Genomic DNA, 14,171 nt, shown 5'->3' with positions numbered 1-14,171 from the left:
TTATATGAGTTACAAATAAAGAATTACATACAAACAAATCCAAAGTTACGCACAAATCAGGAAAAGAGTAAGCAGAAATTAAAAATTACACACAAATCAAGAATTACGCACATACAAATCGGGGTGAAACTCCTTTCTCTCCATAGATATCCGTCTCGCGATACGATACATATCGGGACACGTTCCCCAAGACTGTACCTGAACAATCTTCTCAACGTGGCAGAGTTTCGGTTCGGTACCCATCCCAAGTAAAAACTAAGTTTTACAAGTCTCATAACAACAAAAACAGAACATTTAGCGCAACTTGTTGTTGTTGTTGTTGTTCTGGTGCGGTGTAGAGCTGCTCAAAGAGGATCAGTGTGCAGTGCTGCCAACTAGTGGTCGGAGTTTAGGTGGAAAACAAAAGTAAGACACTCATAAATAAATATGAGCATCAAGTATCAAAGCATCGCCAACGAAATATCGCGATATATTGCTGAATCGATTTTTTTCCTACACCCCAAATGAAATTTGGTTAATTGTTGTTTGAGCTGCTGGAAATGACTTTCACATTTAAGTCCACTTGATCATATTTTAATCTATTTTAAAGGGTGTTCCCAATCGTCCTTTTTGCTCCCGATTCACAACTATTAAAAAAAAATGTAAAAAACTGAAATTTAAGCTTATTTTTCTTCATCTTTATCAGAAAAATGCCACTAAAACACAATTTTCTTCCCCATTTTTTAAATAAACCCAACAATAATGCCTGTTCGTTTAAAATCAAAACTCAATTAAATTATTGCTTCTACAACTATTACTATTATTGTGCAGTAAATACTCCACGAGATGAGTTTAGTTTCTCCTTTGGTCTTCATTACGATGCAGCGGGCCGCTTTAATCGATCGCTAAAGTCACGAGAGCGAGCGTTCAAAGCACAGAAGCAAAGTAATTAAATTCATCCATCTTATGTCAAAACAAGAACAAGCATTAAATCTTCTTTATGGGGATGTCTTGCTCTGATTTGTAAACATAATGTTCTGAAAATGTGGCAATACCTCATTTTAATTTGAAAATCGAAGCTTTTATTTTGGCACAGGAATAGATGACTGCACTTTTCTTAAATTATGTAATTGTAACCTGAAGCTTTAATTATTCAATTGGTTTTATTTAGATGGTGAGCTAAATATTTTAGTCAATTTGGTGAACTTATTACCTTTATTTTTCATTAAAACACCATATTTTCTATTTGACGTTTTTATTTTTGTTGATTTTTCAATATTTAATCCAGATTTTTGAACTTTTACAGCAAATAACATAACAAATTCACTTAAAAAAAAGAAAAAAACATTCTCCTTTGTGGTTATTTTCAAGCTTTCCGCTAATAGAAATGCTTGCTGGGCAGAAAACAGAGTAAATGAGTGAGCACAGATCTGAAATAGTAATGCGGTTTTTCCAGAGAAAGCCTCTTTGAGGGAAAGCACTCCCTTTGGAATCCCCTGAGGTGGACTTTGCAGAGGTGGAGGACGTTGCAGGTCTCAACTGGAGAAGTCAGAGGTGATGTCTTCAGCTCAGTGATGCGTAAAGCCAGAGCGACTGGAGCCGATGCCACGAAAGGTCGCTGGAGGATGCAGGTCGGCGTGTGGCGGCAAAACATTCAATCCAAACTCAAATATTTTGAAACGTGGTTAAGTAGTGCGGGTTTAAAATATTTATCAGCTCTGGTTTGTGTCCACTTTACTCAGTCACAGGATGATTTTAAAATAAACGGAACAAAACTGAGTGTCTGCAAAAATCTGATGCAAAGCTACACTTCACGTACTCCAGGAGGTGAAGATGTGTGTGTCAAAGTCAAGGCCCGGGGGCCGGATCCGGCCCTCCAGGTAATTCTATCCGGCCCTCCAGATCATTTTATTTTATTGTCTTTAATGGCCCGATGCTATCTTGTGCTTATTTCTAACTTGTATAATTTTAACAAAATATATGTTTATGGAGAGTAAAATACTGAAAGTTATTTAAGGTTTAAGTTGATTTATTCTGAAATAATATTCCTGCCTTTTTATTATTCATAATTATGTTGAAAAGTCCTGTTTTTTTTTTTTTTTTTAATGGCATTCTAGTAGCTTTTTGGACTATTTGGGGCATTTAATAAGATTTTTTAGGCTATTTTGGAGTTTAGCTAATATCTCTGCTACATGCTAGCTGTTTTGGCTAACTTATTATTATGATTATTTTTGTTTTTCTAGCTAATTTGTCATTTAGCTGATATTTTAGTTGGCTATCAGCTTCAGCGTTTTCAGCAATCAGTTTCAGCTATCAACTTCAGCAGCCAAATTCAGCGTACAGCATTCACACTAGCAGTATTGCAAGTAATGTTTTATATCTAGTTCATAATTATGTTAAAAAGTTCTGTTTTAAGTTGTAAAAATGTAGTTTTAGTGTGTTCAATAAATGTTTATCCTGTTCATTCCGCGAACTTTCTGAGCTCGTCTTCATGTGAGTGCGCTCTAAACTACAGTTTACATTTAAATGTAAGTAAGATAAGATAAGCTTTGTGGGTAAAAATTTTCCGTCCATAAAAAGGTGTGTATTTGTAATTAGACATTTGTGTATCTGCTGTAACACTTTATGCAACAAATCAAACTTAATTTGAGCACTTTTCATGAAAATGAGATTAGTTACCACATATCACCACATGAGGGCAGTATAGTGCAACAGTAGTGTCCCACTGAGCTCCTTTCTTAACCAATTTTTCCAATAAAAACATTGTACTGCATGGGATGGGTATTTTACAGTGAAAAGGAATATTTAATATCAAGTCTTATGTTACTTTCTTATTAGAAATGGTCACTTTTGTAAAGAAATCTAACATCAATTGGGTGAAAATATAACCAAAGCCAACATTAAACTTTCTAGTTTATGCAGCTTATTGGTTCTATGGCAACAAATGGGTCTCCATATCAAATAAGCAGTATAACAACCCTTTAGCATCACTCCTTCTCTTCTCTTTGTTTAAAAACAAGAGAATATATGGAGCCGAATCACTAAGGAAAGCTGCACAGGAGCTTCGAATCACCAAATCCATTTCTCCGGGCGGTGGATCAAACTGCTCGGGTGTATAAAGATAGTGCAGCGTGAGACATCATGACACCACGATCCTACTCACATTCAGATGGAGGTGAAAAAGACAGAAGGCAGCGAGCAACACAGAGTGTGAGTGGGAAGCTTGCTGCAATCATTTACATAAACACAACTGTAGGAAGCTGCAGGAACTTTGCTGACCAAATTCTGAGGTGCACAAATCAGCACTGGAGCCATAAATCATCTGCGTGTTCATCCCTTGTAAGATTTATTACATTTTAATTCATTTTAGTTTCTGTTTTATCTTTACTTTTGATAAAATAAAACGCTCTGTTTGGGAACAGTAACTTTTTTTTAGACTTTAAGGAATTTAGCTTCTAAAAAAAACTTATTAACATCAACAAAAGTGAAAAATGAAGGTTTGCAGCAAAAATCATATGCAATTTAACATATTTTTAGGAAATACTTTGCATTTTTTTGTCTGTATTTAGGTACTTGTGGACAGATTTTTACCATTTCTATTCAAGAATAAATGTAGATGCTCATTTTTCACCAACAGAACTTTATACATATCAGAAACGAGCAACAAAAAAATACAAATTAACAAGACAGAGAGAAGGAGAAGCATAAATTGATCAAAAACTACAAAAAAAAAGGGAAAATAAAGGCAACCCCAGTGAATAAGCTCAGTAAACAGGCTTCTTCTTAAGCGCAGAGAGATTTAAAAATGTAATAGTAAATGAAAATGTAATGTGACAATGTGCTCCTAAAGTGACAGTACCTCTGTCTCTAATACAAGCTTTAGTTCTGCAGAGAGCCTGACAGGAGAACTGATAAACACAATCAAAATCTCTTCTAATTCAGTCCAGCCGTTTATATAATCCTGCTGTTTGTTCTGTGCTTTACTTCTGAGTGTCTGTAAAAGTGCTTTGTAAATTCTGTTTTTAGAGAGCTTCTATATAAAGATTCGGTACTCGAGGTTACTGGGTGTACGTTTGTCTCATGGTGAAGGAGTATTTAAAAAAAAGGATTGTAGGTGTGGGCGTCCCATCACAGACCTGAAACTCTTTATCTTGGGAAAATGGAGTTCTTGTTGAGTTTTTCTAGTGATGGAGAACACATTTTAGGAAAATTAAGCTTTAAAAATTGCATTTCTGAGTATTTATGTATTCAAATCTCTGTGAATCAGGAGCAGACAAAAAATACATTTGAAAAGGAGCGCATTTGTCACAAGCCTCCTTGATCTAAACTTTCAGCAACGGGGAGGAGAAGGGGGGCGGGGTTGCTCCACACCAACAAACCCATTTAAAACTTAGAGTCAAATATCTAAAGAACTTTACAGCTCTACAGAAACTATGTCCTAGAAAACAACACTTTTTGGCTAAAAACTGAATATTCATAATTAAAAGGCCACTAGGAACACCTTGATCCATATGGGTACTGCGGGTTTTTGGGTTGTCTAAACCTGGGAGGGTCCTAGAGGGAAGCGGTTGCATCTCAAAGGGTAAAGCAAGCATGTTTTGCAGCCCTCTTGAGGCTCAAACGGCGACTTAAAAGGAAGTCTTGAAAATTCTGCTTATTAAATTCATCATAAAGTAAAGGTAATGCAAGTTAAACCCATATATATCTATGTTTCCACTGACTATGGAATTGCACAAATTTGATATGTGATAGTAAATTTGCCTAATGGAAAGACGACAATTTAAAAAAAAAAGTTGCATTTAATTGAAAATAAGTTTTTGTGCTTGTAGAAGATGGTTTTTGAGGTATATCAATCCTTCTGCACACCTTCAAGGCCATCCACAACTTCTCCTCTCCCTGTCTGTCTGGACTAATCAACATTGTCCCGAGGTAGAGGGGGAAAGTTCAAGATTCCAGGTGGCTCATCTCTGTTCCTGTTCTTGGCAGTGGACCTCGCCTCAGGCTCGACTCACACCCCCACTCTCCTCCAGCTCCATCTGGAAGAGGGATCGTCTGTGCTCCTGTTCTTGGCAGTGGACCTCGCCTCAGGCTCGACTCACACCCCCACCTGTCCCCAGCTCCATCTGGAAGAGGGATCGTCTGCGCTCCTGTTCTTGACAGTGGACCTCGCCTCAGGCTCGACTTACACCCCCACTCTCCTCCAGCTCCATCTGGAAGAGGGATCGTCTGTGCTCCTATTCTTGGCAGTGGACCTCGCCTCAGGCTCGGCTCACACCCCCACCTGTCCCCAGCTCCATCTGGAAGAGGGATCGTCTGTGCTCCTGTTCTTGACAGTGGACCTCGCCTCAGGCTCATCTCGTGCCCCCCGTGCCCAGCTCTATCTGGACGAGGGATCATCTGTGCTCCTATTCTTGACATTGGACCTCGCCTCAGGCTTGTCTCACACCCCCACCTGTCCCCAGCTCTATCTGGACGAGGGATCATCTGTGCTCCTATTCTTGGCAGTGGACCTCGCCTCTGGCTCATCTCATGCCCCTAGCTGCTCCAATCCCACCTGGATGAAGCCCATTTGCTACCCTATTCAAATATGTAGTTGTAGAGTTCGATAAGCTAATTCTTCTTCAACAGTCCTGGTACATCGTCTGTCCATCCTGGGAGAAGATCCCCCCTTCATGTGGACATCCCTAAGGTTTCTCCTTTTTTTTGGCGTTTTCCCTTACCCAGAAGGGGGTCAAAGGGCAGTGATCCCCAGTTTAGTTTAGTAACCAGATATTGTTCATATTGTAGGAGTGATTTTATGTTTTTGGACAAATGTGTTGTAATATTGGGCTACATAAATAAAACTTTTTTTCTAATTAAATAAGTCACGTGACCAACAACCAATACCACGCTTAGTACTCCACTCATCAAAAGTTGAGGTTGTCATATGAAATTGTTGGATCCACAGCTCCTCTGTAAAATCACCAACCACGATTTCCCAAAGATCTTTTCTTCTGTTGCCCCTCCCACACAAGTTTCCGCTTCATAGCCTGAATAAGGCGCAGACGTCTCCTTTGATAGGTGATAATGAGTGATAGTGTTGTGGTAGAAATTGGAATGTATCTGCTGTAAATCAAAGTATTGTTCAAATCTGTGTTTTTGAATGACTTAGTTTGTGTTTATTCATGTAATTATAATTTAGTGGAAACAGCGTAGTTGCGATTTTTTTTTTTTTGGTTCTAGAATTTCTATAAAATTTTGCACTATGCTCTGATTTTCTAATTTCCTCATTTTTAACAGTCAGGCTCCACACAAAGAGTTAATAGTACGCAGTTCACAGGAATTGGTGGGGTTAAAAACAAAAAAAGAAAAATCCATACGACACACCCACCTACTTCACCCTTCTGTGTTTAAGTGTTTGCTACGGCCCGCAGCATACCCATAGATAAAAATGTAGATAACATTTTCTCTTTAGGAGTTCACTATTTACTGTTCCCATTCAGGTTTGTCCATTTTTTTTGCCTCCATCCACACATAAAGCCAGTTCTGACTAAGGCTTTAGACGTCGTGCACAAATCTAAATCCAACATCCTCAAGAGATAAACGCAGTAAAGCAACACATGGAAGTCCCCCTTCCAAAGACAAACCACAAAATCTGCTATTACAGAAAGTACTTTTCATAACCGTCTTATCTGAAACCCCAGAATCTGATGATCAACTCTGCAGCAGCAACTTTCTCTTCAATGGAGCTCCAGTTAACAACTGACCTCACAACTCCCACGCTTGAGCAGTCTGGACTGGCCTGGACCTCCATCCTTCCCAGCCTCCTCCGTACTCCCTCTGGGTATCAGGGCACGACCACAGGATGAGTCTCTCATCCTTTCGTTTGCAGAGAAAAGTTTCTGTCTACCCTTTGCTCCCTTCAGTCTGTAGGAGCATGAGTAATTCTTCTTCAAGAAGCCGTTTAGGAGAAGCTCTGACTGAATCGCTGAATCACTTATAGGGATGAGAAATCTTAATCTAAGTTGACAAAATATTTGGACAGTTGCAACAAAAAATACATAATTTTAGAATTATAGCCCCACCTTTCTCATATACAAGACCTCAATTTTGGGCTAAAGCAGAAATATCAGTTTTCGTGGAATCGTATTAGAAGTTAATATCCCAACGGTTGATCTATATTCTGAATTCCCTGTTTTTGACTGGACTTTCATCTCTAAGACATACTCAAACTGCCAATCACTTTTCATTTAGCTGACTCGTACTGTAGGGGAATCCTCATTTGGACACAAGACTGTGGGAATGGGCATGAACTCCCATGGGTGATGGGAGATCTGGCGATTCCTCACTAAGCAGCTCCAGCTGAGCTGTCGCAGCATTTTCAGACGTTCTCTGGGGCCGTGAGATGAAGCAGACGGCAGTCTACAAGGTGCCATTTTGTTCTCGGCGCTCCGGCGCTTCTCTGCCAAAGGCGAGCAGAGCCGTCCCTCCTCCTCCCAAAAAAGGCAGAAACATTTCGTGTGCATCCTCAAGCCCGGTCCTGAACAAAAGCCAGACCAGTTGCTCCTTGCTGGGTCTGGTTTATAACAGAACGCAGTTTCGCAGCTTTACTCCACGTTCCACTTTTGATGCTGTTGCTCAACGTGTTTACAGAGAACCGCCAATGCAAACGCATCGAACCGCTGATGGATGGTGATGACTGAGACGGATCTTTAATGCCAAATGCAATTTGATCAAATATGATACAGAGTGTTCCATTTGAGGTCAGAAAGGTGTAATTCTGACATTTATAACCTCTTTCTCTCTGTTTATGGTTTTCTTTTTGCTTTTCTTACCTGGCGGACCAAACTGTTGGTTGTGGTGTCAGAGGAGGTGCTGCCGTCTGATCCTTTGAACCTGCCTTTCCTTCTGGCTCCTTTGTTGTGAGACTGTACAAAAAATAAGGTTTTCATCAAATAGTTTTTTTATTTAAACTTTATTTAACCATGTGAGATCAGAATCTCTTTTTCAAGGGTGACCTTTACAAGAGATCCGCAGCAGACGTCTCATAAATACAGTATAAAACAAATACAAAATAAACTAATTTATTTCAAATTTAGCATAATATAATAATTTGGACATAAATCTTTTATGTTTTTACCTCCCTATAATAAAAAGCAACAACAAAAAAATGACGGAAATGTAAGCCGCAACATAAAAAAGTTTATTTATTTCAAATATATGTAATAAATCTGAATTTTCAAGTATAATATTGAAGTAAATACTGAATAAAAATCTAAATTTAAGCTTGTTTCCTGAACAAATGTAGCTCTAAATATTAATATGCTTTAAGAATGATTTTAAATATTATATTATTAAACTTTTAAATGTATTTTAAAACATAAATGTCTTTTTTTATATATTGCAAGACGTAATTCAAGCCTAACTTGAAAAATAGATTAAATTATCTTAGTAAACAAGTTGTGTTATTTCAATATTTTTCTTGATTTTTTTAACAGAATTCAAGTTTCTGTTTAAAAAAACGGTCATAAATAATAAAAAATAGAATTCATTTTGATTTATTTTCTTTGACATCAATATTAAATTTATTATTCAACAAAAAAATTGGTTTAATTGGCCCAAAAGTGTCAGTTTAACACTGAAAACGTGTGTATTTGTGAGGAAAACGTAATAAATGGTTGTAAATAGTTGATAACAAAAATAGTTTAGAGTAAAAATGTCTACAAAACTGAACTTACCGGTACTATGGAGGGTTCTGGAGCCTCCATGTCTTTGTCCAGAGGTGCTTCAGCTGCAGCCTTGGGGCTATTATTGACGACCATTACACCATTTGACCAAAACAATATTCAACTCGACTAATAGTCCACCTCTGGATGAGAAAACAAACACGCCATCGCGGATGACTTTTGGCCAAAACGGCGCGCAAACGCGCAGCTTCCAGCCGCGCGACGCGTAAAGTTGCAGTCTGGAGACTCGGGGGAGGAGCTTGTGTGGAGGAGCCGCGCGCTTTCTCTTCAGTTTCCACAGCAGTTGTGTGAATTCGCGGATGATCTAGCCATCAGCCTCTGAGAGGCTCTTCATCATTTCGCTCCTACCCACACTGAGTGCTCCTCTGCTCCGCGCGCCCTCTCATCATCATCATCATCATCATCCAACGCAACTCCCCAGCAGCCTCCTGACAGCAGCAATGTGGAAAACTATCAAAATGTCCTGCATTTACATCACAGAAGTTAAAAAATGAGGCTTTTATTTGCTTTGGTTGTGGTTTATTCTACTATTTTATAGTATAATTACACAATTATCTTTAAAAAGTGAGTGGAGAAATTCGACGTTGTTTTTTAAACTTACTGGGCTCCAAACTCCCAAAATATATTTTTTTAATTCCAAAAGTTTATTTAGAAAAAATTTAAAGTTGCATCCAGTTGATTTTTTATTTTTATTTTTTTACAAAAAAAAAAAAAAATAGCAATTCATCATGACCTGGATTACAAGAAATTCTCCAACACTGCTGCTGCTTTGGGCTTTATTTGCTTTAATTTCAAATTATATTCTGCACAAATAAAGCTCCCTTTGAGGGGCAATATCTATAATATTTTTATTACCTTATCACCACAGGTTACAGATCCTGGAGAAAAAAAATATTTTTATGATCATTTGAGGTCAGTAATAACTCAAAAGTTTTTGAGAAGTCCTAAAAAGAGTAAAGTTTGTTGTAAAATTTTGACCACAAAAGACAAAGAATAGTCAAACGTCAAAACGTTTTTTGTCTTCATAAAGAAAAATGAACACAAAACTACAGTTTTATGGTAAAATGTGTTGAAACTTGTTGGGAGTTACATAAAAGTTGAATCTAGCATCGTTTTAGCCACTTCTATTTTGAGTACTTAAGTCATTTTTGTGAAAAAAAAAAACTTTTATTGTAAAGTTTCTGTAAAATAGACCATTTGTATTTCTTTATTTTACTTTTTTTAAAAATAGGGAATAAAAAGTATGTATAAAAATGGATGAGACCAAAAAAAGAAAATCCATTGAGTTGACACCATATCCCACATTTAGGCTTTTATTATTCATGGTACATTCATAGAGACAAACAGTGTTGGAGCCATTTGGTGACAGTTGTATCGTAGTATCGTTTTCCATGCGTACATCCTCCTGACACACTTTGGTCATTCAGGATCCCCATTGGCTGATTGCGTTTGGACTAGTGTCATTTTTTATTTGTCATTGTTGTAGTTTTTCTACAGATAAATTACATAAAATGAAGAACAACAACCCTTTTTTATGAGACGAGACACTTCCTGGTTCCCGAGTAGTTCCCTTTTTCATGGAGGTGTGGCCTCAAGTCACATGACTTTATGTGACTTGGACTTCCTCAGCAGTAACACATGACTTGACTCGGACTTTAGCCATCTGACTCGAAAAGACTTGACGTTTTCCCCAAAAGCTGAAGATTAAAAACTATGTTGATAAAAATAAGTGTTTTTTTTCTGCCACAGATCACTTAACAAACATAACAAAAAGAAAGTTTTTTTATTCATCTCTGAGATTTCAAGTGTCCTAATTTTTTTATTTTTTTGCCAACGTATAGAGATGTCTTTTTTGTTTGTATTTTATTTTAAAAATATTCAGTTAAAAAGAATTGACTCGTTCTTTTATTTTTCTCCGTGACAGAGAGCGTCAAAAGAAAAAAAATAGGGCTGGGTATCGGTTATAATTTCCAGAAACAATTCGATTTGATTCACAAAAGCCTGAATCGATTCGAATTTGATTTTTGTTTCTTCAATTGAGTTTTAAGTTTACACATTTATACAAATTTGTTTAGAAACACATTAAAAATATATTATTTAATTTTAACATATTTATAGTAATCCTATAAAGTTCATATATTGTAAAATGTATCAGTAAAATAATGATTTTGTTAATAGCATATATAGTGTTACATGGTTTCTCAAAGGGAGTTCTAACAAAAATGTTCAAATCATTAACAATGTAAACAGTGCTGCTTCTCCTGGAGGGTGTTTCAGTTTGGCCACCAGGTGGCGATCGTGCGATAGAATTACACTTTATTCAAGAAGAAGACAACAGCATGAAGGGAAGAAAACGAAGTTTTAGACCACAAATAGTTACTTTAAAATATATATATCTTTAAAGGAGTTCGGGAAATTAATGCCTGTAAGTAAATAAAGATGCTAATTTAGTCAGCAATGTATTTTTGTTGGTCAACCGAGCGTTAGCATTAGCCGTCCTATGGGGAATTCTATTGAACGTTAGCATCAAGCTAGCGGACTTTAGCTTTATGTGCTAAATCAATTTATCTCTTTTGTGAATCGATCATTGATCTATTTAGCTTAAATCGATTATCCGATTTTTTTTCAACCCGGCCATAAAAAAAATAAAAAAAATGGAGAAAGGATAAAAAGCAAAGCTTAAAACATATTTTTTGCGGCTGGCTCCGGCAGGGGGAGGGACTTCCGGCGATTGATTTTTCGGGCGCCATATTTTTCTCTGTAGCCAGATTCTCTTGTCTTTTAGTAGAATTATGTACCTCATTGCCTACGTAAATACATAAATGATGATTAGTCACACCAGAACTGTCTGAGTACTATCTTAAATTTTACTTAACTTAGAAGACAAAAACTTTCACATTCCTACATATCACATTGTGCAAAAATAGACAGCAAACTCTGCTAATTTAAATGCTTTGCAGAAATTGCTGTACGTTATATCATAGTTGCAGCTCCCCTTTATTACAATAACTATTACGTTTAAATACAATAGATCACTTGTTTATTTTTTTGTAATTTGGTTCAAAATTGTACACATGACGCATAATTTAAATCCTTTCAGCCAATCACAATCTGTGTTGAGTTTAACTATCCTTAAGTATTGGCAGCCAAACATCTGATTGAGTCTAAATTTCGAGATAAGATTGTGAAGTAAAGTGTGAGAATTGATGTGTTTTGGTTGAGGTAGTGTGATAGTGTGGGACGGCGTTAAAAAGAGACTTGAATTGGAGAAAATGGGTCATGAAATAAGACCATATATGTACTGACCTCCATCCTCCAATCAAAACACGCCCCTTACAGCGATCAGAAGCTGCCTCCAAAATTCTGACGAGATCCATTTTGCCTGCCAACCCGTGTGGGATCAGTTTTGGCGTGCAGTTTGTGCCAGAGTGACCAACGCAGCCACATTGGCGGATTCTGACAAATGCCAGTCTAAGAGTGTCATTCAGCAGCAGTGATGACTGTGGTGATCATCAACGGCGATGATGCATGTGACACCATTTAAAACGGTGACACGCTCTCAGTGCCATCATTTAAATTTGTTCCTTCCAAGGGTATCAGATTTTCTGACAAGAACATTGTAAAAAAAAAAAAGGTCAGTTTTTTACCAATTATCCGGAGCAACAGTCCAAGCAAAGATGCTTAGACCAGAAACCATGGCAACGTAAACATCAGGGACCCAACAATTCACTTTCCCCATGGTTCCTTTGCAAACGTCAATTTTTGGGTCACTAAACGAAACATTTAGCAAAATTATTTGATTAATTTGCCAATTAACAAGTCATAATGAAGGGAAAAAAAATTAAATTAGCTCATATTAAGCCCGGTGTTATAAATTTAGAACAACACACAACATGAACACATACAAACATGTGAAGAAGGGATTCAATAATTCACTATCCCACAATTTGGTTAAACGATTTAATACATGGCTCAGTTATAAAACATAAATATTATAACCTTTACTATCCAAAGGTCCAGATTAAAACCAGATTTATTTTCATTCATTTTTTTTAATCATTATGAATTGAATCAACTGAAAGAAAATTTGAGTAATTGAAGCTAAACAAATATTGGAATAGTTGCCATTATGGCTATTTTACATTAAGTTATTAACATTTTATAAACATTTTCAACAAAGAAGGAAATGTGAAGTTGTACAAAAGTCATTTCTATGTTAAAGAACGAAAAATAACATAAATACTGTCATGTTAGAAACTGTAGTCCACATTCTTGCTCAAGATCCTGACATGTTTTTGCTAAAGTCTACTGGATTAAATCAGTTAGCCTTATTCATATCATTTTTGATAAATGTATTTCTGAGACCCCCAATGCCTTAGTATTATCCAAACTCTCCTTAAAATCCCATCGTATATTACTTGGTCCCTGTTTTTTTTTTTGTTTTTTTTTTTTTTTTGTCCTGTAGTTCGTAATCACTCCACTAGGGGCATCAGAAACGCCTTTTCCTGTTCATTTCAAAATAGCTGCATCTCAAAAAACTTTTGGTGGGAAAAGTTGTATTAATTTTCAAAACTTTATGATGAAAATTAGTTATTTATTTTTGCTTTTTTTTAATAACTACTAACTGTTTTGGAAAAATGACAGTTGCATGGAAAATGAATTATTCATAATACAGAGACAACATGTTAAAAATGTGTGGATCAAATTTGAGACAGTGGGTAAAAAAGGTGCTCAAAGTCCCATTCCAACTTTTTTATTTTCTACTGTAAAAATATTTCCCAGTTGTATTTTATTTATGTGTATGTCGTTTATAGAAAGAAATAAAATAGCCTGTGTTGCATTTAAGACATTTTTAAGTCATTAGAAAATAAGAATTTTCTGTTAATTATTTGATGTTGTGGGCTTTACAGTGTTAAAATGACACTTTAAAAATATGTTTATTGCTTTATTTTCATAAATAAGATATTTTTAATCCTGTATGATAAACTTCTGATCATTACCTAATGAAATGATTCTGCTTTATGTATTACTTGTAAAGTATAATATATTATATATATTATATGAGTGCATGAAACTGATGGATGCAAAAACCTTGCAGCAAACCTCTACATTCATAATCTGGCCGTCTCAGTGAGTCCAATTCATATTAACCAGAAAAGTTTTAGAAAAACACTTGATATATGTCACATACGCTGACTTTACTGTCTGCCGTTGCCCTCTGGTGGCTTAAAACGCTTTTGACTTTAAAGAAGTCTCATTTAAACTATGAACCAGCTGTAGTCATTGTGTGATCCCTTTAAAAACCTGTCACAATGATGCTGCTGAGGTTTTCTAGGATGTGAACATCAACTAAAATTAAATCTTCATTTGTTGGATTATATGAGTTTTTGAATATTTTTTAAATCCATGCAAAAATACAATTTTATAAAGCTAAAATAGAAAAATCTGAGAAGTTAAGACTGTTTT

The 14,171-nt window shown here is 36.3% G+C and overlaps 1 protein-coding gene and 1 long non-coding RNA gene across 5 annotated transcripts in view; one reads left to right on the top strand and one right to left on the bottom strand.

The window, feature by feature from the left end:
- cacnb2a (calcium channel, voltage-dependent, beta 2a) overlaps window positions 1-8,820 on the bottom strand; it is a 73,152-nt gene extending 64,332 nt beyond the window's left edge. For 2 of the 3 annotated variants that reach the window (XM_024279850.2, XM_024279853.2), the window contains exons 1-2: window positions 8,697-8,819; window positions 7,794-7,886 (exon numbers count right to left, since the gene is read on the bottom strand). In XM_024279850.2, the coding sequence (XP_024135618.1) occupies window positions 7,794-7,886; window positions 8,697-8,780 (177 nt within the window). In that variant the 5' untranslated portion in view covers window positions 8,781-8,819. Of the gene's footprint in view, window positions 1-7,793; window positions 7,887-8,696 lie in introns of all 3 variants that reach the window. The other variant, XM_024279851.2, reaches the window with a different exon arrangement.
- Window positions 8,821-11,074: 2,254 nt separating this feature from the next.
- The window catches only part of LOC112151175, a 32,216-nt gene continuing 29,119 nt past the window's right edge, over window positions 11,075-14,171 (top strand). For both annotated transcript variants that reach the window (XR_002920090.2, XR_004949819.1), the window contains exon 1: window positions 11,075-11,130. This is a non-coding gene — a long non-coding RNA (uncharacterized LOC112151175). The remainder of the gene's footprint in view (window positions 11,131-14,171) is intronic.

This window comes from Oryzias melastigma, linkage group LG20 (assembly GCF_002922805.2).
Source record: "Oryzias melastigma strain HK-1 linkage group LG20, ASM292280v2, whole genome shotgun sequence".
Classification (NCBI taxonomy): Eukaryota; Metazoa; Chordata; class Actinopteri; order Beloniformes; family Adrianichthyidae; genus Oryzias; species Oryzias melastigma.
The sequence above is the reverse complement of the archived record's forward strand: the minus strand, read 5'-3'. Positions and strand labels throughout refer to the sequence as shown.